General features: G+C 38.4%; 1 protein-coding gene across 1 annotated transcript in view; it reads right to left on the bottom strand.

Moving 5' to 3' along the window:
- Positions 1 to 2,785: 2,785 nt before the first annotated feature.
- rtn4r.S (reticulon 4 receptor S homeolog) overlaps positions 2,786 to 24,075 on the bottom strand; it is a 123,068-nt gene continuing 101,778 nt past the window's right edge. Inside the window, exon 2 of the mRNA XM_041580267.1 lies at positions 2,786 to 4,730. Within this exon, the coding sequence (XP_041436201.1) occupies positions 3,289 to 4,730 (1,442 nt within the window). The 3' untranslated portion in view covers positions 2,786 to 3,288. The remainder of the gene's footprint in view (positions 4,731 to 24,075) is intronic.

Raw genomic sequence — 24,075 nt, 5'->3', positions numbered from 1 at the left:
ACTTTCCAACGTTTGCTATGCCTAAAGGTTGCTAGGCTACTATCCCCACTTTAAAAAATGCTTCCCTTTTATTTTATAATTAGGAAAAGATTTGTAATGTTAACTGAACCTTAGCTGTCTTAGTTAGTATGAGCTAAATTTATTTGATAATACATGTCTCTGCAAAGTTTGTATTTGTAGTTTCTTTATCTAATAAATACAGAAGTCATGCGGTGTCTTTTATCCAGGTTATTGGTACTTTAATACTTTGCAAATATATCCAGGGTATTAAAGGGGTGGCGCGCCATCAGGTTAAAGGGATTCTGTCATGATTTTTATGGTTTACATTTTATTTCTAAATTACACTGTTTATATTGTTAATAATTCACTCTACCATTTAAAATGTTATTCTTGAACCAACAAATGTATTTTTAGCTGTAATGTTGGAGTGGAGACTCACAATTAAAAAACCTCCTGGTTATCGACCAGGAGGTTTTTTAATTGTGACCATAGTGATTAACTCCTAGATTTTAATTAATTTATGCACAAGTCACTAAATGGAATGGTGAACTAATTGATTGCACATGGCACTTTATTAATTAGAGCACATTAGAACTATTCAACTTTGAATCAATTGCACAGGTCACTTTATATTAATGAATTACAATAGTAAACCTTTCATTGGTTAAATTGATTAAGAATATTGAGAGTGAATTTAATGAATTTTTTTGAAAGAACTGGAATCCTTATAAGATAAACGGCACCTTAAATTATAAGTGATTGAATAGGGAGTAACTAACTCCTAGGGGCCGATTCATGAAGCTCGAGTGAAGGATTCGAATTAAAAAAACTTTGAATTTCGAAGTATTTTTTGGGTACTTCGACCATCGAATTGGTTAAATTCGATCGAATTCGATCGAATTCGAACGATTCGAACGATTCGAAGTACAAATCGTTCGACTATTCGACCATTCGATAATCGAAGTACTGTCTCTTTAAAAAATACTTCGACCACCTACTTCGGTAGATAAAACCTACCGAAGTCAATGTTAGCCTATGGGGAAGGTCCCCATAGGCTTGCCTGTGATTTTTTGATCGAAGGATTTTCCTTCGATCGTTGGATTAAAATCCTTCGAATCGTTCGATTCGAAGGATTTAATCGTTCGATCGATCGCAGGATTTGCGCAAAATCGTTCGACTTCGATATTCGAAGTCGAACGATTTTAGTTCCCAGTCGAATATCGAGGGTTAATTAACCCTCGATATTCGACTCTTGATGAATCGGCCCCCTAATCTTTAGTTCAATTGGTTATCGACCGTGTGGGTTAAACTGGAATAAAATAACAAATGATACCAATTGTAAAGTTTTTTCTTTATTAGAACTATTATTAAAAGGTGTTTGAAGGCGAATGTTGCATATGACTTGTCATATCCAGTAGAGAGGAGTCAGATTCACTAGACTTTAACAATAAGCAACATTGTAATTTGTTAATCTGGTGTTATCAATTCATTTTAAAGATTACCAACATAGTTTCAATTCGGACTACTGTAACAATTAAGGGTTTCCCTTTCTAAATTATGCAACGAATTGAAACTATATTTGGAGAGAAGTAGTTGAACTACAGAGGTGTAGTATTTGATACAGTTACAAAACAAGGTTCTTTTCTTTTTCTTTTCTTTTTCATTACAATTAACTGATACCTTGTGTGACCGTAGAGTCTGAGCATCTATTTTATCATTGTAAGAGTTAACTTTTCCTTCTAATAAAACCATGGGCTGCTGGTGAGGGAAGGGAGGGGGTAGTATCATTCCAACTTGCAGTGTAGCAGCAGAGATGACGGATGTTTATCAGAGCACAAGTCACATGACCTGAGGGCACCTGGGAAACTGACAATATGCCTAGCCCCATGCCAAATTTCAAAATTGTTGTTTGCTCTTTTAAAAACAGATTTCAATTCAGAATTCTGCTGGAGCAGCACTATTAACTGATTCGTTTTGAAATAAAACATGTTTTTCCAAGACTTTTAGTTTATTATAGAGTGACCTATTCTTAAAATCTTTTCAATTGAGCATCCTTTTTTACTTTGTATAGATTTTGAATTATTTGCCTCCTTTTCTCTTCCTAGCTTTCAGATGGGTGTCACTGGGGGTCATTTATCAACACACACATGGGTTATTTGCCCATGGGCAGTAACCCATGGCAACCAATCATATTGCTGCATTCATTGTACTGCTTGCAGCTGGCTTTAAAAAGCTAATCACTGATTGGTTGCTATAGGTAACTGCCCATGGGCATATTTGCCTAGTGTTGATAAATGAGCCCCACTGAGTAGCCAAAGAACTTTTCTACTGTGAGGCTACAATTTTATTTTTACTGCTACCTTTTTATTCTTAGCTTTCTATGTATGAAAAATCACAATTAATAAAAATGAAGGTAACATGGCTAGTCTCTGAATAGTACTCTTTCCATCATACATAGTGGAATATTTATCAAAGAGTGAAGTTAGAGGTCGCCACAGTCCTCTAGAGTGAAATTCCTCTACTCTCCATTCATTTCTATGGGATTTTTAAAAGAGTATTTATCAATGGGTGATATATACGCCTTTCAAAATCCCATAGAGATGAACTGAGAGTGGCGGAAATTCACTCTAGCGGACTGTGGTGATCTCTAACTTCCCCCTTTGATAAATATACCCCTAAAAGTTAATGGAAAGGTGCACAACCCCTTTAAAAAACAATAATTATTAGTATTATCATATGCTATTTTTTACTTTTACAAAATATACAGAATTAGAATGAAATGACATTTAGGAAAAAGAAAATGTTTATTTGTTTGGCTGAAGTTATATTTGAGCACAGGTAAAATAAAATGCATATGTTTATGTTTATACATGGAGCATGTGAAAGTAAACGGATAGCATTCTTCAACAAATGCTACCCAGGGACATTTAATGACAGAAATAAGTACAGATAATTAGAATTTTCATAAACAAAGCAGACAAACAGCATATTACAATGTACATTTTGAGTCATTGTTAATTACAAATAAAGGCTAAACTTATGTTTAGCATTTTAGATATCTTTTTTTTTTTACAGCATAGTTTCCTTATTTATATGAGGAGTAAAGTAATATTTCTTCACTCTATAAACTCATAGTACACAATCATAAAAAAATATCCAATCACCTTTTGTAAAGTGTTTTTTTAAGCATATATATTTTTTTCCTCTGTAGTTATAACATTGTGTGATTCGCAGTCCATTGTCCTTTCTTAAAATCACTTTAATGCAAAATCAAAATAAATATAGACTTTAAATGTGTATGGTTACGACCAAAAACAAAGTAACAAAGAAGAGATTTGTAGTCGCCAACAAAGCTGAGTTAGTTCCAGGTTGATAGGTTCTGCATTGTGATTTTGACTTGACCTTTTTCAAACAAGTTTGCTTCTTTTTATTTGGAACCGTGGATGGTTCAACTGAATCAAAAAAATTGTTCTGATTTAGTTTGGTTATGGAACCATCTACTTTACTTGTGAAGGTTCCGAAGGGGGAGTCATTTATCTGCTTAAAGGTTCTGTTTTTCCTACTGTCAACACCAGCAACAATTTTAGTTTTTGAAATATTTTCTTTGTCTTTGATAGGATTGTTTGGTGAGATTCTGCTGGTGTGGGAAGATGGACCTGACTTTGCATTTATTCCAGAATTGGGAGATTTATCAATTACATGCTGGCAACAGGTATCTGTTGTATCTTCAGAATCCCATGGAGCTTCTATGCCAGTCTGTTTTCCAGATCTGGTCTTGGACCCAAAGGTACTCGTTCTCATTTGATGCAATGAAACATTGGCACATCCATTAAGATCACTGTCGTGAAGTTTTTTAAGATCTACCCCTGTTAAATTAGAGGGGAGATAACATTCCACCTCCGATGATGAGCCTTTAAATTGTTTTAACCAGTTCCAGAGTGATTTAGCTCTGCAGTCACAGATCCACTGGTTTCCATTTAAACGCAAATACTGAAGTGATACCAGAGGTGCTAGTATTTCTCCCCTAAGCACTGTCAAGTTGTTGTTGAACAGATATAAAGTTGTTACCTTTTTAAGGTCATGGAAAGTTCTGGGATGGACCATATCCAGTTTGTTCTGGTGCACCAACAATCTGTCTAAGTTTGTCAGACCATTAAAAACATTTTCAGATAATCTATTAAGTTTATTTCCATGGAGAAACAGGAATGTGAGATTTCCCAGATCCAAAAAAGTATCATCATGCAAAAAATGCAAGTTGTTGTCCTGAATGTACAAGTGCTGCAAGGAGAAAAGACCTTGGAAAATTCCCGGCGGTAGATCTTGCAGACCACATCGATTAAGGTGTAACGTATGTAAATGAACAAGTCCTCTAAAAGTGAGTGGCGAAATTGTTTTAAGGTTGAAATTGTCACTCATGTCTAGCTCTTCCAGTTTGTTTAACCCATGGAATGCTCCAGATTCAATATGACTTATATTGTTTGAATGAATCCATAAAATGGTAAGATTTTCACAGGAAGTGAAGCTTGTCGACCTTATTAAAGTTATTTTATTGTTGTGGAGAAAGATCCTTTGTGTTTGAATTGGTATATAGGATGGAATTGCAGTCAGTCTCTGCTGCTGACAACTGAATGTGATCTTCGGCTCATTGTAACATAAACATGCTTCTGGACAACACTCCACTTTAAATTTGAAACTGATATAGCAAGCCACAAGGAACAGCAATTTAGTGCCTAAAAAGAAAAAGAAAAAAAAAGGCCATGAAAATTTTAAAAATACAGTTTAATTTTTTGTCTAACATGGTTCGATTTATTTTGTTAACAATTAAAGTGGACCTGTCACCCAGACATAAAAGCTGTATAATTAAAGTCCTTTTCAAATTAAACATGAAATCCAAATTCTATTTTTTATTAAAGCATCCATAGCTGTTGGAAACACATTTAAAAATCTCAACTGTCAATCAAATATTGCCTGTCCCTCCTCTATGCCTTAGACATAGAGGCAGTTACTTTCACTTTCAATTCAGCACTTCCTATTGTCACTTCTCTCCCCACATCCCCCAGTTCTCTTAACCATTTAATTGTGTAGCCAGTGCATGGGGTTGTACATCAGATCCTCCGTTCTGGTGCATTATGAGATGATGCAAGGCTTGCCTTAATAATAGTGTCCACAAAATGGCTCCTACCTACTTGTTATAATTAAGACATCCCAGACTGAAGGAAACAAAATTAAAATAATTTATACAGTGTAATTAAAGTTAATTGTGCTTGACTAATGTGATAAAATAGGATTTGAAATATTTTTTTTTGGGTGACGGGTCCCCTTTAAAAAATAACTACTGTATATATATTAACCCACAATTATATTTTGTGTAGGCAAGGTCTCCAGGCCATGCAGAATTCATCTTGCCATACTTGGTAAATGTATAACAAAAGCTTGTTTTCTATCAAAATCCAAAATGATTACAACTAAGCACTGCATTTGCTTTTCATTTATATATTCATTTTATTTTCTCTCCCGACACAAGCTAAAAGATGTAACGACAGAAGATATACTTAAAGGATTAAGCCCAAGATTTACTAATGCTATAAATGACGTAAGCATGTGGATGTACAGTGCTACATACTAAGGAATATCTTTAAGATATACCAGCTCAACCGACAATTGGTTGTTTTAGGTTGAGTGTAGAGATGAAAGCAGGAATGTACAAACCTGCTTCAAGATCATGTTCAAGATCATAATAGTGGCAATAGATGAAGAATAATAATAAAATAATAATAATAATAATAAGCAAACCACTGTCATTGGTGAAGAAAACACTGTGTAGCAGTTGAGAAATTTAGATAATATGAGGCCATTGCACAGAAGCTAACCTGTTAAATAAGGTTCTTGTGACATTTTCTAAAGGTACAATGTTCTTCACGTATTATTTTGATTAATATTGACCTATCAGCAGGACGGTCAACACATAGGGGCAGATTCACTAAGGGTCGAATTTCGAAGTTAAAAATACTTCGAAATTCGACCCTCGAATTGAAATCCTTCGACTTCGAATATCGAAGTCGAAGGATTTAGCGCTAAACGTTCAATCGAAGGATTAAATCCTTCGAATCGAACGATTCGAAGGATTTTAATCCAACGATCGAAGGAAAATCCTTCGATCAAAAAAAGGTTAGCAAACCTATGGGGACCTTCCCCATAGGCTAACATTGACTTCGGTAGGTTTTATCTGCCGAAGTAGGGGGTCGAAGTTTTTTTTAAAGGGAAAGTACTTCGACTATCGAATGGTCGAACGATTTTCCGTTCGATTCGTTCGAATTCGAACGAATTTAACCAATTCGATGGTCGAAGTACCCAAAAAATACTTCGAAATTCGAATTTTTTTCATTCGAATCCTTCACTCGAGCTTAGTGAATCGGCCCCCTAATAAGCGTAAAGTGATATACCGGTAGTCAAAGTGTAAACAATTTAAAATACAGCAGCAAATCTATTTGTTCCACTGGAATAAACAGCAGCATATTCAGCTTGAGCTCCATGTTCTACAGTATGTACTGGTACATTACCAAAAAGGGAAAATGTAAGAAATATTTTTCCGGTTATATCCTAGAACACCCCACAATATTTGTATCCTAGAACACCCCACAACACAACTGGTCCAACACTGAACAACAAAAGCCTTTCACATACAAAACTAAGAAATCACTGTCAAATTGTGTTAAACCACATATGATCAGGGCTGGATTTCATCTCTTTGCGCCCACAGGCTGACTGGGTCTAATCGCAGCCCACAAACGTGCGCCCCCCCCCCTACGAGCGTATGCGCCGTGCTCTAGGACGTCAGGTCCTAGCGCCCACACGCACATCCTCCACGGGCACACGCTCCCTTATAGATGCGGCTGGGCGGCATGCCGCCCCTCAAATTTTGCCACCCTAGGCCCGGGCCTTTGTGGCCTTGTCACAAATCCGGGCCTGCATATGATTAATAAAACATGGATATCATGAGAGTATATAAAGGCATTTGTTTTTGGCATTATAATTGGCTATGCTGAACAACGTGGCAAGTTGACAATTGAAGCTGCAGCAGAGTTCTCTGTTCTCTAGTGAATATATTTTAAATATTTGCAGGAAAAGTAGCATCAAACCCAGCAGAAAGTCTGTGTAAAAATGCAATGAACAAAACACACTATGCGGTAAATTTATCAAAGAGTAAAGTTCCGCCACTAGAGTGAAATTACGCCGCTCTCAATTCATTTCTATGGGATTTTGAAAGGCGTATTTATCAATGGGTGAAAGTGAAAGTTCACCCTTTGATAAATACGCCTATAAAAATCCCATAGAAATGAATGGAGAGTGGCGGAATTTCACTCTAGTGGCGGAACTTCACTATTAACTTCACACTTTGATAAATATAACCCTATGGGGTATATCTATCAAAGAGTGAAGTTAGATATCACCACAGTCCTCTAGAGTGAAATTCCGCCACTCTCCATTCATTTCTATGGGATTTTTAAAAGAGTATTTATTATCAATGGGTGAAAGTTCATCCTTTGATAAAAATGCATTTCAAAATCCCATAGAAATGAATGGAGAGTGGCGGAATTTCACTCTAGAGGACTGTGGCGATTTCTAACTTTACTCTTTGATAGATATACCCCTATATTTGCATTTGACAAGTTTTGTTGAAATGTTATGGGGGAGCTCACAGTCAGATACACAACCATACAGAACAGTGAATTCACATTGCAGGCTGTAGCATTTTGCTGAGTTGATACCTTTTAACCAAAGATCCATTATTTTTTTGTTGTTCTTTCTGTTTGTCACATACTTCTTAATCTGTTGTTTCAAATGCCATGACATTTCTTTCTGTAAGTACAAACTGAATGCTGCTATGTTTGTCCCCGGTTCAGTGTTAAAAGCAACAGATTGTGGCAGTTCATAACGTTAGCTCATACACTTGGAGATTTCTGAGAAACTGATTTGCTGTGTTGCTAAGAAGCCAATCCTGCTGTGTCTGTATTTTACCAATTATTTCTTTACCATATGTCTGATATACCAGCTTGCCCTTTGACAATTACTATTACCCACACGTTTAAACCAATATGGTATGCTTTTTCACAGTTTCTGAAACCAAAAATGCATTATTCCTCCCCGAACAGCAGCGTCTCTCTTCATTAAGGCACAATCTATCATTCCAGCAGAGATAATCCTTCTTTTTTTACTGTAACATGTTTTCCTTTCATTAATCTCACTAAGGCCAACATCTACCAAACGTGATAAATGAATCAAATGGCAGTTTAAGTGCTAAAATCAAATGCTATTTATGAACCTGTTGAATAAGCTTGAAGCAGAGCAGATAAGAAATAGAATTTGTATTGGCTGCTAATTTGCAGATATGTTGAACTATGGCATATTAAAAGCCTAGCTGTATATTCATGAATATTAAAAGAAACCTGTTTTCAAGTATCGCTCGCTCACTTGGTAAACAACTTATATTTGAAATTAAACTGCATCCCTGGATATAATGCAGAGTGGTTGATTCAGAAGGGTGAGAGCTGTGTTTAGATTAAGTGGTACCTTTATTTACCCAGAGTATGTGGAAATATCCAAATAAACATTGCTTTCACCCAAACTTTCAAACTTGGTTGAGTAATAGACTTAGAATAGAATTATTTCTTTTGGACCATGGGTTTCACTTGCAACTTATCTTTTTCATTAGGGAGCATATAGCAAGAAGTGACAAGGGGTCAATACTAAGAGACACTAGAGCTGAGTAATAATTCCAATTCAATCACTGTGAAATCACTCTCATCTGGGGGAAATTACATTTTCCATGGAACCCATTTTAAGCAAACAATACTTATTTTTAAAATTATTTCCATTTTTTCTGTACTAATAAAACTGTACTTTTAATATTTATTAGGTAGACTTAATGTATGGAGATCCAAATTCAGAAATGTTTCCAGAAACTCCCCTTATCCAGAATACCCAGGTCCCAAGAATTTAGCAGTATACATATAGGATCCCTTATCCACAAACCCATTATCCAGAAAGCTCCAAATTATGAAAAGGCCATCTCCCATAGGGGCCGATTCACTAAATTCGAGTGAAGGATTCGAAGTAAAAAAACTTCGAATTTCGAAGGTTTTTTTGGCTACTTCGACCATCGAATGGGCTACTTCGACCTTCGACTACGGACTTCGAATAGAACGATTCGAACTAAAAATCGTTCGACTATTCGACCATTCGATAGTCGAAGTACTGTCTCTTTAAAAAAAACTTCGACCCCCTAGTTCGGCAGATAAAAGCTACCTAAGTCAATGTTAGCCTATGGGGAAGGTCCCCATAGGCTTGCCTAAATTTTTTTGATCGAAGGATATTCCTTCGATCGTACGATCGCAGAATTTGCACTAAATCCTTCGACTTCGATATTCGAAGTCGAAGGATTTCAATTCCTAGTCGAATATCGAGGGTTAATTAACCCTCGATATTCGACCCTTGATGAATCCGCCCCTATAGACTCCATTTTATCCAAATAATCAAAATTTTAAAAAGTGATTTCCTTTTTCTCTGTAATAATAAAACAGCATCTTGTACTTGATCCAAACTAATATATAACGAATCCTAATTGGACACAAAAACAGCCTATTGGGTTTATTTAATGTTTACATGATTTTCTAGTATGTTATAAAGATCCAAATTACGGAAAGATCCATTATCCAGAAAACCCCAGGTCCTGTGCATTCTGGATAACAGGTCCCATACCTGTATTCCAAACTAAAATCAGGCTGGTAAAACATTTCACTTTAGGACATACTGTTGGAATGTTCAGGTCACTAGCAAAGTATCTAAACAATGATTTGCTGCATCAGTTAAGGTATCAATATGTGATTCCAGTTTGTACTTTGCTTTTGGTCTATGAACCATTAAGAAAATGGGGATATATATGTTGCCAAGTTCTTAGGGCTTGCTGCTTAGATTCTTTTCTAAATTGTGAAAGTAAATAAAAGTTCACACTCACTTGTTTGACATGGAAATGGTATGGAAAGAAGGAAAAGTATCAGCAATGATTGTCTCTAGGCAATGATCATAAAGCGAATGGAAAGTTTACAAAACTCATTGCTTTTTAGGATGAATTGTGTATCGCTGCAATGCTCACACAGAATTGAATAAAGCTCAGCAAATCTGATGAAGTGATGCACAAGAAACACAAAGCTCAAGAAGCCCAAGAATATCTCTGGGAGGCACAGTGCATCCAACACTGTGAAATACAATAATACATTGCTTCTAAGCTGGAGCAGTGCATTTAATATACACAAAGCACAGAATGAAATAAAAGCTGTAATGGACATTATGAAGCCAAGAAACTGGAAAATACACTGACAATGAAATAAACCTTTGCTTCTTTGTGCTTTCTCTTTTACTTCCTCTAAACTTCTTTATGTTTTGTGCATTTTCACTGTCCTTTCTTTTTTATTAACCTCTTACCCCAATGCAACCCTTCCCAGTCCACTGATTCTCCATCATATGAGCTAGCTCTAACCCACTTGGTGCCGGAAAATAGTGTTAATTCCTGATGAAGAGAAGCAGGCTACAGTGCAAGTACAGACTGGATGGGAAATGGGTAATGGCCAATGGTAGGACCACTCTACTGGTTCTGCTGTTAAAATTGTACTTCAAGCTCTTATCTGGACTTATCAGTCAATATTTGTGTGTAATCTGTATACACTCTTCTATTGTACAGAGCTTGAGAAAACATTGGTGCTTTAATTATAACAAATCACATTTTGGGCCATATTTAATTCAATGAGGAAATCATACCCTGTGGTTTTATCTCCCCCAGTGGAAGTTAATGGTAAAAAAATTAAACTGAAATAGGAGCTAACTGAGCTAATTAAGCTTTTCTCATTGAACTGATTCTGCCTCTTTTTATACACACAGTTGTTATTGAGAGCACAGACGAGAGAGACTATATTCATTTATTATATGACTGGATGACTTTTTCTATTCCCTTTCTGGCGGACAACAGCTGCCCTGTCGTCTAGATATACTGTTAGTATCATAGCCGCATAACTATATGATAAAATAGGATGAATTTAGGGCAAAGACAGATGTGGCACTTTGTCTTCACCTTCTTCAGTATTTTCCCACAATTACACCAGATTGGTGCATGTAAAATGTTTTATATGCTGGTTCAAAAGATATTTTTGGCACCTTCTTGCTCATAGCAGAGCAGGCTATACATTTCCCCATCTGTCATTGAAATTAACCTTGGGTCCCCAGAGCTGGACAACAAATACTAGCATACTTTATCCTGATCTGCGCTGGGTTTCGTGCAATAATTCGAAGATTTTATGGTTTTCAGGCGATAATCAGAAAAAGTTGAAGGTTTCGGGTGTCAAATCCAAAAATTTGTGGTTTTCTGTGACAAATTCGAAAAAATTCATACGATTCAATATTTTTAACGATTTTAGTAAATCATTTCCTGCACAAGAAATTTTCAGGGAAATGTATTGATAAATAGGGGGGATAAGTCCGTGCAGATTTGGTAGGAATGGCTTTCAGAAAATAGTGAGAACTTTTCAGATTTTGATAAATAACCACCTTAAAGACATACTGATACCGGAAATTAAACTCTTTTTTACATCGATCATAATATTGCCTTTGAAAACTACTTATAACAGAGCTGGACAACAAATACTAGCATACTTTAAAACTTGGTTAAAAGTATGTTGAGTAATGGGGAGGGTACCCAAGGTTCAGAAATTGGTTTATGAGAAGGGCTCATTAACATTTACTACCCAATACTATTTATGAATAAAGATGAAATAGATTTGAATATTTGTCAATGGCAGAACAGTGAGTCTTATCAACAATACAGGTATATGAGCTATTATTCAGAATGCTTGGGACTTGGGGTTTTCTGGATAAGGGATCTTGCCGTAATTTGGATTGCCTTAACTTAAGTCTGCTAAAAATCATTTGAACATTAATTAAACGCAATAGAATTGTTTTGCCACCAATATCGATTTGTGCTTGTTAAGAACCATCAAGTACAAGTTCCTGTTTTAGAGGAAAAAATAGATCATTTTAGAATTTAGAATTATTTGCTTAAAATGGAGTCTATGGGAGATGGCCTTCCCATATTCTGGAGCTTTCTGGATAACAGATCCCATATCTTACATTCGAATCTCTAAGGCAGTAGGTTTTGTACTTTTTCAGATCAAGCTGTGCCTCAACTTTTGGGCTGGGCATATATAAATGTAAACCATGATATCAGCCATTAAATCAGTTCCATAAATATCTAGAACAGCAATGCGTTCCCCTTCAAATAGAACTCTGACCTTCAAGCAAGACTTCCAAAATTATCTAAGGATGGTCTACCCAGATCCCTCCTAAGTGGCCTATAATATGCCCCCCAGCCAAGGGTTTAGCTGAAAATGACCCACTATCATTAAAGTTGGTTTAAAAATGAAATGTTATTATAAAAGGAGGAGTGGGTGAAGGCTCTGTTTGCCTTGGCTATTTCTCAGTTCCCTCCTGTTGCAGAGTACCTCATTCATTGTCTCAAATGCTTTTAGCCATGCTGTGTTTCTTTATTGATACCCCCTATGTCTCAAGTATTTATTCCATTTAAATGAAATGTAAACGATGATCCACAAATGCTGATTATTCGTTTTTCATGAATATGGATTTACACCGCAGTTCCCCCTCAAGTTACTGTAAAAATGTAGCAATCATAATACAGAAATTAAATTAACAGACGAGCTCTTACTCTGCAACCGAAAACAAAATCTAAAAGCTTTCAGCTGTGTAACAAGCAAATTCCCTGAAATCACTGAAGATAGATGGCATTGCATGCAACCGTACTACTAGCAATTATCTGGAGGCTCTGAGAGCAATTTAAATACGTACTATTATTTTTGTAACACAAATTTAGCCATGTGCTTCTGTCAGCTGCGTTGCTCTTACTAGGACATGGGCCCTAGAGGATAAATCATTGAGGGAAGCTCGTTTTTTTACTGTTGGACGATTAATCACACTGGAAAAACAGGTGCTGTGTATCACACGGAGGCCCTCTGGCTTGTTAATCTCTCATCTGTAATATTATTCCGAAATATGTTTCTGTTTTAGCTATATGATTTTAAAGGAAAATAAAGGAGAGGTGCCAATGTGTGCAGCACCTCCAGTCTCTTATTTAAGTCAGTGCATAGTTGCTGGGGTAATTTGGACCCTAGCAACTGGATTGCTAAAATCTGGAGAGAATATCACTCTCTACATCATACTGTTAATTTAAAGGGGAACAGCCCCTTTAAAAACATTACTGCACATGCATAAAGCAAGGTGCCCATGGGAGAAGAAAAGATGATAGCACAGCCCTCTGCTGGAAGGTATCCTGGGGCAGTGCATTTTTTCTGGTCGGATTTTAAAGAATAAAACACTATTTTTTCGTGGAAAAATAATCAATTTTTTTAGTGATTTATTAAACTCACAACTGCAATTGGAAGATATCCTGATCTGCGCTGGGTTTCTTTCAATAATTCGAAGATTTTATGGTTTTCAGGTGAAATCCTTGTCAAATCCAAAAAAAATTGGCAACAAATTGAAAAAAAATTCATACGATTCATATTTTTTCACGATTTTAGTGAGTCATTTCCTGCACAAGAAATATTCAGGGAAATGTATTGCATCCAATATATTAAAGTTACATTTGAGTAACATTTATTTTTTTATAATTTTGCAATACTTTTCAAAGTGAGGAAGGCATCACTTTCAGCATTAAAATGGGCCTTTGCACCTATTGATTCCCCTGCTGCGGGAACCCTGGAATGGCACATTCAGGGTGGAGGTTGCTCTAGGGTTCCCCTGCATTGGTAGACACACTTTTGCATGATATTCATAATTAATCAAAAGGGCACTTGCTGTGCAAAACTATGCAGAAGTGTAAGGAGTGTGTTTTGGAGCAAGTAATGAATAGTATCAACACACACACAGCCTTGCAACCATTTGCATTCAGATGCACGTGAACTAGCTTTCCTAAATGACCATCGAAAAAGGATAAAGGAGAAGAGAAGACATAAAAGTATTTAAATAACTAAAGCCGCAACATTTTTCTTGTAACACGTGCCCTTTGTACTGTAATACAACTACTATTGTAAATTCAGTTGAAAATTCAGAGGTTGGACATATATGAGATAAAGCTCCTAATCCTCTAGACTCCTCTGGGTACAAACTGTTCTACCAGCAAACAAAATAATCTTATATGTGAAGTGAATCCTATACATAAGGATTCCCTCTATTAAAAGCTAAAAGGGATAATACAGAAATGTAAAATGATGTGCTCAGCAAGCTTAATGCACTAAAGCGCTGAGGGTCTTACATTGTGTCAGTGCATGTTATTCAGCTCAGAGGGGGAGAATCTTGGGCATGTATGATAACAAAAATACATATTCACACATAGGGAATTGGATTTTCACTGGTGCAATGCACATGGGTGAATATTTGAATCTAGAGTTGATGTGTAATTCTGCTAGGCACTAGTCTTATACTGCAAGCTTTCAAGGAAACCTGTCAGTAAGTGAAATTACATAGGTACCTTATGTAAAAGCCTAAAGGGCAACAAGCATGAAAATTAAAATATGATATAAGGTTTTATATATCCGCTTAGCTTGATTGGCAGGTAATAAAGCTGCTCTTGAGAAATGTATCAGCTATTGTGTCAGATTTAGAGACGCTAACCAGACTTACAGAGATGGGGGAAAGCAGATAAAATACCAGTTAGAAAGCAGTTTAAAAAGGCGTTAATTGTGTGGCAAACTATTTTAGAACAAGGGGGCAGAGGGCAAAGTGGCTAACGTTAGCGACTTTTTGCCAGAAATCACATCAGCAGGGACATCGCCAATTCACTAACAGGCGCAGGCGTCAATTTGCTAGCGAAGGAGACCGTCGCTAGCGTTCCTTAGCACTCTATCGCCCTGGCAAATGGTTGTTACTCTGCAAATTCAGCAAAGTGCAGATTTTACTGAACGCTACCTCTTTCGCCAGATTTGAGTTTGCCACATCAGACCAGCGAAGTGCTGAAAGGAGAAGGAAACCCCCTGGGCGCAAAACCCCTCCCCCTCCCGTGTGTTGCAAAACCCCTCCCCCCTGGCCTACCTGTCCCCCTGGTACGGCTCTACTGCGCATGTGCCGAATGTAACAAAGTTTTCCGATTTCACTTTGTGACATTCGGCGCATGCGCAGTAGATCCGTACCGGTAACTGTTCCTACTGCGCATGCGCCAGAAGACGCCGGTCAAAGCAGGAAGAAGACGTGCATGGGAGAAGATGGCGACTGTGAACTCCGTGGACAGGACCTGCGCAGAGGGGTGAGTAACAAGTTAGGGGCATTTTCCCAGGGGGACAGGAAGGCCAGGGGGGAGGAGGGAGGGGGGCAACACACGGGAGGGGGGAGGGGCTTTGCGCCCAAGGGGTTTCCTTCTCCTTTAAAAGCAGCTAGATCTTCCTCAAACTTCTGTCACTTACATCATATCCTGTGAGCAGGCACGTTTCAGGGGCTGCTGCCTCCTGAGGCAGCAGCCCCAATGCCGCCCCTCCTCCTGCTCCGCTCTTCTAACTACCAGCGTCGGAGCGGGTGGAGGAGGGGCCGCATCGCTAGTGCAGTGAGCGCTATTGCGCTCGCTGCGCTAGAAGAGCCGAATTTCCGTTTTAAAAAACGGAAATTCGGCTCTTAAAGTTACCAGAGGCGGCTTTTTGCCGCCCCTGGTAACTGGCCGCTCCGTGCCGCCTGAGGCAAGATTCTCACCTTGCCTCATGGCCGGAGCGGCCCTGCCTGTGAGCCGAAAATGCATTAAAGTTCAAAAAACGCTGGCGACTTTCCCTTTTTTTTTAAAGGAGATTACCTGCAAACAAACTGTTTTTGAGTAACTGGTTTTCTCCAGACATTTTCTAACATATGGACCATTCATTTTACAGTGGGCTCATGTGTAGGGCATTTTATAAATTCTTTTGTCTTTATTAAGGTTCCCTGGACATTTGTAATAAAAAGGGGTAACTTCAAGCATTTGCACCAACAGTTATAATAAAGACCTCCACACAACTTTAAATTACCCGCCCTATTCAAATTGACTTAAGTGCAAGATCACAAATGAACTTTCGCTAGGCACAAACGAACGCTAGAACATCTTCGCTATGAAATGCTCGCACTGCCAAAAAGTCATCAGCGCTCGGCGCCCAGGGCGCAACTTTGCATATTAGTGAAAAAGCGTAGTGGAAGCAAATTTGCGCCTGGCAAAGTGGTGCAATGTGTGCGAATCAGTCGCTGGCGACAATTCACCCTTTAGAGAATCTGCCCCAATATGTTTTATGAAGATCAACTACCCCTTATGGTTTGTAAACCCATAGCCAGCAGAAAATGTATTGTAAGAAAAGGAACAGTCACGTCTTTTTACTCCTAGCAACCAATCTAATATTTGCTTTCATTAGCTAACCAGCAATCTACAGTCTACTTGTTGCCGGGGGTTACTGGACCTGCAGCAAACTTTGCTCCTTTTTTTACCCCATTAACACCAATGCACAGTCTTTGTAATAAAACTTCTTACTGAAAAAATTTAATGGAATTCCTGTCTAATGAAGAATACTACTGTTTTACTGTTTATGACTGTACATTTCCCACAAAAGCTCCTTTCTCTGTCAAGGGTTTCGACCATTCTAGACGATATAGACAGTATAGCTGGTAATATTCTGGAAAACATCTGCCTCTGTCCCAGTATACTTTGCTGTGAATAAAAGTATTTCCCCTCCTTCCCCACCCCATAGAATTTAGTAATAAAGGTTTTATTTGCTGAGGTTTATGTACAGAGCAGCATTCGAGCTTCTGGTGGGTTAAGGTCCCCATAGACGCGACGATTCTTCTTGCCGAACGACCGATTTTAGGGAAGCCCGACCAATCCTTTGAAATTATCGTGCGGTTAGTGGTATTCGAACGATCGTACATCTTACGATTTTTCGGCCGACATCTGTCGGGAAATTGATCGGCCAGGTCAAAAAATCTTTGTCGATCCCAGTGCAAACTCTCTATGTTTGCAGGGCCAAGCAGGCAGCTCCCCTTTGTTTTCCTGGTAAATTGGTCTTTTTAGTTGATGGTAAATTCGTACGATCGTTCTGAGAAGATCGTGGTCTCACGATCAGGATCTGATCTTTTAAAAATCTCAACATCTATGGCCAGCTTTATGCAGTTACAGTCAAAGATTGTCTGGTCCTGTAGCCCATAGCAACCAATCTAGTGTTAACACAAATTTGATTACTATGGGTTACAAGCAAATGTGTATGTAAGTATCTTCCTCTATAACTAGTATTCTACAAGAACTGTATTCCAGGAAGATGAGGAAACAGAGGACGCCCCAAGCAACAATCATCATTCATTTATAAAGAGCCAAAAAGTTATGCAGCAGTTTCCAATACATTATAATATAGAAACCAGGATAATGGCATTTTCACTTGAAAATACTATACCAGTTTAAAATGTACTCTACATAAGAAAGAGTAAATAGAAAGTGCACATTTACTAGCTAATAGCCACCTTAACAGAAAGTCTTAATAAGTAACAATGTCTGTGCAATTTATGTTTTTTATAGGAGAATGTGATAGACATTACCTGCCAGCATAATGTTTCCTGGAGGAAGAGAAGTAGAGATTCTAGAACAGCTCACTGGTGAGCAGATCCCCATGGTATATAAAAGTGAGGCAAAGAGTCCCCATTTTTCTCTTGAAACTCCTCAGTGTAGGTAGAATATATATATATATATATATATATATATATATATATAGTCCAGAGCATGTGGTTAAAAGCCTCAGTGAAGAGTAAGCACTTAGACAGGAGCCCTCAGGTATAACCCAAGTCTGGAAGAAGGGGAATCATGAATGAGTACTAACCAGAACTAGAGTTTGGAGGCACCAGGTAAGCCCTTTGGCAGCAGTTCTCTCATCCCAATTCAGGTAGAAAGGCCTATTAAACTAGGGCCAACTAGGGGAGGGTTAGATTCCATATTCAGGTGCTTTAGGAGCATAAAGTATTGATGGTATATTTCGTAAGCAACTTTTGAGTGTAAGTGGAGGTTGGATCCCTGGGTGAATAATCAACCTGCAGATAAACCCAGTTACATAAAATTGGATTAGAAGGGATCCTCAGTAATGCACCGGAGAGCTGCTCTTTATTTGGAATCTAAATGTACAGATGAAGCCACTTTGATTTGTGAGTTAAATGCATCATGACTCAGGGGTAATTGAAGAAACTGTGTTATCTAAAGTCATCTTAACTCATTTAATGCATTTAACCTTTTCATTAGCATACCAAAGCTCCATTGTTCACAATGGTGAATGCTTTAATTAGATGGGATGTTGTGACGCAGTTTTCTGTGTTAATTGAGATAAATGGGATATCTGTGTTTAGTTATTCTGTGTCAAACAGACAAACCAAAGTGGCTGCATCTGTATGTTCTGTAACCCTAGAGTCACTTTGTATAAGCAACTAAGTCTCTGTTCAATGAATTTATGGTGGCACAAATTCTGTTGTTTCTAGGGATGCACCGAATCCACTGTTTTGGATTTGGCCGAACCCCTGAATCCTTTGCGAAAGATTCGGCCGAATACCGAACCGAATCCTAATTTGCATAAGCAAATTAGGGGTGGAAAGGGGAAAACATTTTTTACTTCCTTGTTTTGTGACAAAAAGTCACGCGATTTCCCTCCCCTAATTTGCATATGCAAATTAGGATTCTGATTCTTTTTGGCCAGGCAGAAGGATTCGTCCGAATCCTGCTGAAAAAGGCAGAATCCTGGCCGAATCCCGAACCGAATCCTGGTGCATCCCTAGTTGTTTCTGTTAATAAATTGTTAAAAAGAGGTTAAGTACCACACTGGCACCCAGCAGTGTAGGAACTAGGGGTAGGCAGAGTAGGCACCAGCCTAGGGTGCAATCATGGGGGGGGCACACTTTTAAGACAAATTATTTTTTCTTTTTTTTGAAACCTTAGTTTGCTTGGCTTTTAATAGTTTTTCAATTTTATAAACCGCTTGTTCCAACCCCCTCTTGCCCATAATTCATACTGCGGGCAGAGGCACTTCCCACCTCCCTCTTGGCAGCTGCTGGCACAGGTACATATTTGTGGGAAATATGATGGATTTTTGACTCCTGCTGGCACAGGTGCAGATTGGGGGCAATGTAAGGGATTGGCTGCTGCTGGCTCAGGTACATGGGACAATATGGTGGCTGCTGGCACAGGTACACAGATGTTTGGGGCAATATGATGTTTTTGGCTCCTGGCACAGGTACAAATTGGGGCAATATGATGGATATAGTAGAGATTGGGGATAACAATATGATGGATGTTTTGGCTCATGTTGTTATGGGTACAGATTGGGGGCTTGGGAGCAATTTGAGGGATTGACTAACATTGGCACAGGTACAAATGGGGGCAATATCATAGGTGCTGGCACAGGTAAATGGGGCAACATGATTGCTGCTGGCACAGGTACAGGGGGCAATATGAATGGTAAGATCGGAAAAGGTAATGCAGGACTGGGTGGGGGTGCACTAACTGAAGCCTAGGATGCCAAAATACCTTGGCCCGGCCCTTGCTCCAAATTGAGTGATTTTGTGCGACTCATGATAATGCAGATCATCTTACAAAGCAAACAAAAGTCCATTTGACAGTATTTAATATTTCCACTAGATGGCAATATTGGACAATAATAATAATAATATATTGCCTGCATGTGATGCTGCTAAAGACTCTGCAGAAGTGATATTCTGATCAAGAAACATATTATGTGAAGACAGCACAGGGTCCTTTATTGCCAGGTAACCAGATGTAGCTACTGGCACCGAGGCAATGTCAGCAGGGAGATAATAAAGCCTAAACCTTGCAGGTTCACTCTCTGGTTTTGGAAGAGACTGTGGTTAGTGTGCATGGCAGCTGATTTTCTGAAACTAATTATAAATACACAGCTCACCAAACAGCTTAGGGTAGTTACAGTTTGCACTAAGCAAGAGAGGTGAGTACAGTAGTTTAGTAGAAGAGCTCAGTAGAAGAATATGACACTTGCATTTCTTCTTGTTCTCTACTGGCTTGACATAGGCTACAATGTACATTACACAACACTGGGCTCAGTCAGACAAAAGTCTTTTGTATACCATGTATACCTTGTGAAAAATAAGATTACATAGAATAATAACATTACATAGAATGCCCTAAGATTCTGAGATATATTAGTATTTGCATTTAGAAGACATTTAAAATTATTCTCATGTACTGTAAATGAACTCAGTCAGCACCACCAACTAGAATTGTTTTATTCTAACATCATATGTATATTTCCTATTGTTAACCAGAGATGTGCTTCTCTATATTGCAGCATCTAGATATGTAAATGTTTAGGCAGTTACAGAATAGACTGAATGCATGTGCTGGGGAAGACTGCCAGTCATGGATTCTGTTGCAGTATTATTGAGTTGACACGTGTCCCATTTATATAACAGGGTTATGGCACATAGCCCCAGGCTTAAAGGACATTAGATTTCCCCTAACAAGTCAAGAGAGAACAGGTACAATTATATATGTTATATAATTATATATGTTATATAAACATATATAATTCTCCTTTTCTGCATCTATCATTATTAGAAATGGTTACAGATAGGGACAGATTTACTAAAGGGAGAAGTGGATGTCACAAGTGAAAATTCACCGGAAATCCAGTCCGCAGGGACATCGCCGATCCACGCCTTTATGCCGCCTGAGGCAGCCTTCCGTTGCCGCCCCCACCCCTCCTCACGGTGCTCACATTTTCTGCGCAGGAGGGGGTCGGGCAATTGCGCTCTCTGTAATAGAAGAGCCGAATTTCCGAGATGAAAACTCTTAGTTACCAGGAGCTGCATTTTTGCCACCCCTGGTAACCAGGGGGGCGCTGCCGTCTGAGGCGAGTGGATCAACTCGCCTCATTGGTGGAGCACCTCATACGCAGGGAGATCACCAATTTACTAACAGGTGCAGAGGACAATTCACTATCAAAACAGACAGTCACTAGTGCAGTTTCGTATTCTATCAACAGGCGAATTTTCGCTCAGGAGAACAATAGTTACTCCGCAAATTCACTAAAGTGAGAATTTTACAGAACGTTTCCTCTTTCGCCAAAGTTTCCTTCGCCAGATTAGACCTGGCGGACTGATAAGATAAGCTACATCCTCCTCAATCTTATGTCAGTGACATCATATCCTGGATGCTGAAAAGTTATTAAAATGCTAAAAAACACTGGTGTTTTTTCATATTTTAAAGGTAATTGTCTTTAAAAGTTGTAACTATTACACATTTTTATTTTAACCTCCTTTTTACCATTTGAGTGGCATTTGTTATAGGGTGGGCTCATGTCTAGGGCATTAGAGGATCTCTTTTTGTCGTTATTTTTCTTCCTTGGACATTTTTAATAATAAGTGGCCACTTCAAGCATTTGCACCAACATCACTAATACCTATATAACCCGCCCTATTCAAATTGACCTAAGCATAAGTGTATTAATAATAATGGAGTTTTGCTAGGCAGAAACGAACATTAGCGAAAGATCTATATGAAATGCTCATGCTGATGAATTAACGCTAGCGAAATTTCGCCAGCGTTCGGCTGCTGAGACTCAAATTCGCATTTTAGTAAATTAGCATAGTGGTAGTGAATTTACAAAGTGGCAAAGTGGCGCGAAGTGTGTCTGAAGTCTTCGCAGGTGAAACTCGCCCTTTAGTGAATTTGCTCCATAGTCTCTCATGTGTGTGGGACTGTTGCTTACATTAATTTTGGCACAAACATGGTATATAGTATATAAGTATAATGCAAAGGCACTTTTATGTGGTCATTGCTTCACTTCATATTGGTTGTCAAGTGCTTGTATTATTCTTTAAATCAAATGTATTCCCCCATTGCAGCCCAGGCTAAACAGAAAGACAGAGCGGAAGCCGCCAAAAAACGAAAGCCACAGGAGAGAACGGAAAGGCAGCTGTCAGATCTTCCTCATGCATTGGCACTAAAGGAAAAGCCTCTCAAAACATTAAGCACAATGATCCCAAAGCTTCCAGTTTCCTATCATAAAGAGCATTGATGGTTTATATGGACTGCATTAGAATTCAGGAACTGATCCAATACAGAATCTAGTTCTAATGGGAACACTATGAGCATGAAAACTTAATTGCTTGATGTCCCACAACACATAGAATATAAGCAGGGTGGGAAATGCATGTAGCAACAACACACAGCAATGAAAGAATGATTGGAGAACACCAGCAGAGAACTATTCCCAGCATTATGATTTCATCTTTTCAGCAAAGGAATAACAACATCAACCCTCTCCTTTTCACCTGCACAGCTCAGTGTTAAAAGTGGGCAAAACAGATCTTGCCTTGGTGCAAATAAAGTGTAAGCAAACTCGTCTCATGCTCTGCAGGGGCTTGAGGGTTATTCAGTGGATTAAGGAACCATTAGAAGCAAAAACCCACAATAATATTGTTCGCTTTATAGGAGTTTAATGTTGATACTGATCTGTTATGATGTTGTTCATCATCTTGTGCCTCTTTTCAACTACAGCTCTAATACCTGCCACTTACTCCTAGAGTGAAATTACTTGCCAACCTTGAAGTAATAATGTGTGGGTTTAATAATAAATATTATATAACCTTAAAGGGGGTGGTTGATCTTTCAGTTAGCTTTTAGTATGTTATGGAATGGCCAGTTCTAAGCAACTTTTCAATTGACCTTCATTTTTTTAATTATTTGCCTTTTTTCTTCTGACTCTTTCCAGCTTTCAAAAGGGAGTCACTGACCCCATCTAACAAACAAATGCTCTATAAGGCTACAAATCTATTGTTATTGCTTTTTATCACTTATCTTGCTTTTGAGGCCCTCTCCTATTCATATTCCAGTCTCTTATTCAAATCAGTGAATGTTTGCTAGGGTAAATTGGACCCTAGCAACCAGATTGCTGAAATTGCAAACTGGAGAGCTGCAAAATACAAATCTAAATAACTCAAGAACCACAAATAGTATAAAATTAAACCCAATTGCAAATTGTCTCAGAATATGACTCTATATATCACACTAAAAGTTAATTTAAAGATTAACAACGGCTTTAAACTTGATTTTTCGAGCCCTCTTCCTTCCCTTCGGTAATTTCTGGCACTATTGGTGCATGTACAGTTGATATTAACCGGAAGACTGATCTAAATGCGAATGCACCAATACAGCGTTCACTTCCGAAGAGCCGGAAGATGGCACCGATGAGCTACGCTGCACTTACTCTGCACCTATATGTGAGTAATGAATTAGGGGCACTTTCAGGGGTAATCACCTATGCAGGGGGGGAAGCAGGGAGGGGGGACTATGTAGGGTAGTGGGTAGAGGTTTTTATTATTGGGGGGTTCAGTTCTCCTTTAAAGAGTCGGTAACCCCCCCTCCCAGAGCTGCTTTAGAAGGTGAAAAATTACACTTAACACTTAAAAAATTAGAAGAACAGCCACAATTAGAAAGTAATTGGAAAAAGTCTTTATTTCTGATGAACTATCTGAAACCAACTGAACTGGAAAAAGTGTTTAAAGGTGAACAACCCCTTTAACTGGTATGCAGTAGAAGTCAGATTTAATTTCAAACTCAGTGATGTTCTATGTCACTGGGTTCCCTCTATAGAGGGAATTAATAAGTATTTACCCCATACAATTACTACTTAAAATGGCTTACTATTTACTTTTGCAGCTAGTAATGCTGTAACAGGCTAAGCTCCTTCTGTCTAATCTGGAAATGTTCTTTTCTGTGGCTTTCTACTTGGGCCTCCCACCCTATACTCTTTACTCAACCTGCAGGCTCTGAACCTACATTATGTCTCTGTCTCATGAAAATCAGAAGACATTCATATAGTACAGAGTAGGTCACCTGATATTCTTCTTCTAACATACAGTAGTTACCTTGGTCATTAAGGAGGCCCCGGAAAACTTCCATGAAATCTGCTACCTGCTACAGGGAAGGTGGAAGGGTTACCCATTATATAT

The sequence above is a fragment of the Xenopus laevis genome, chromosome 1S (genome assembly GCF_017654675.1).
Source record: "Xenopus laevis strain J_2021 chromosome 1S, Xenopus_laevis_v10.1, whole genome shotgun sequence".
NCBI lineage: Eukaryota > Metazoa > Chordata > Amphibia > Anura > Pipidae > Xenopus > Xenopus laevis.
The sequence above is the reverse complement of the archived record's forward strand: the minus strand, read 5'-3'. Positions and strand labels throughout refer to the sequence as shown.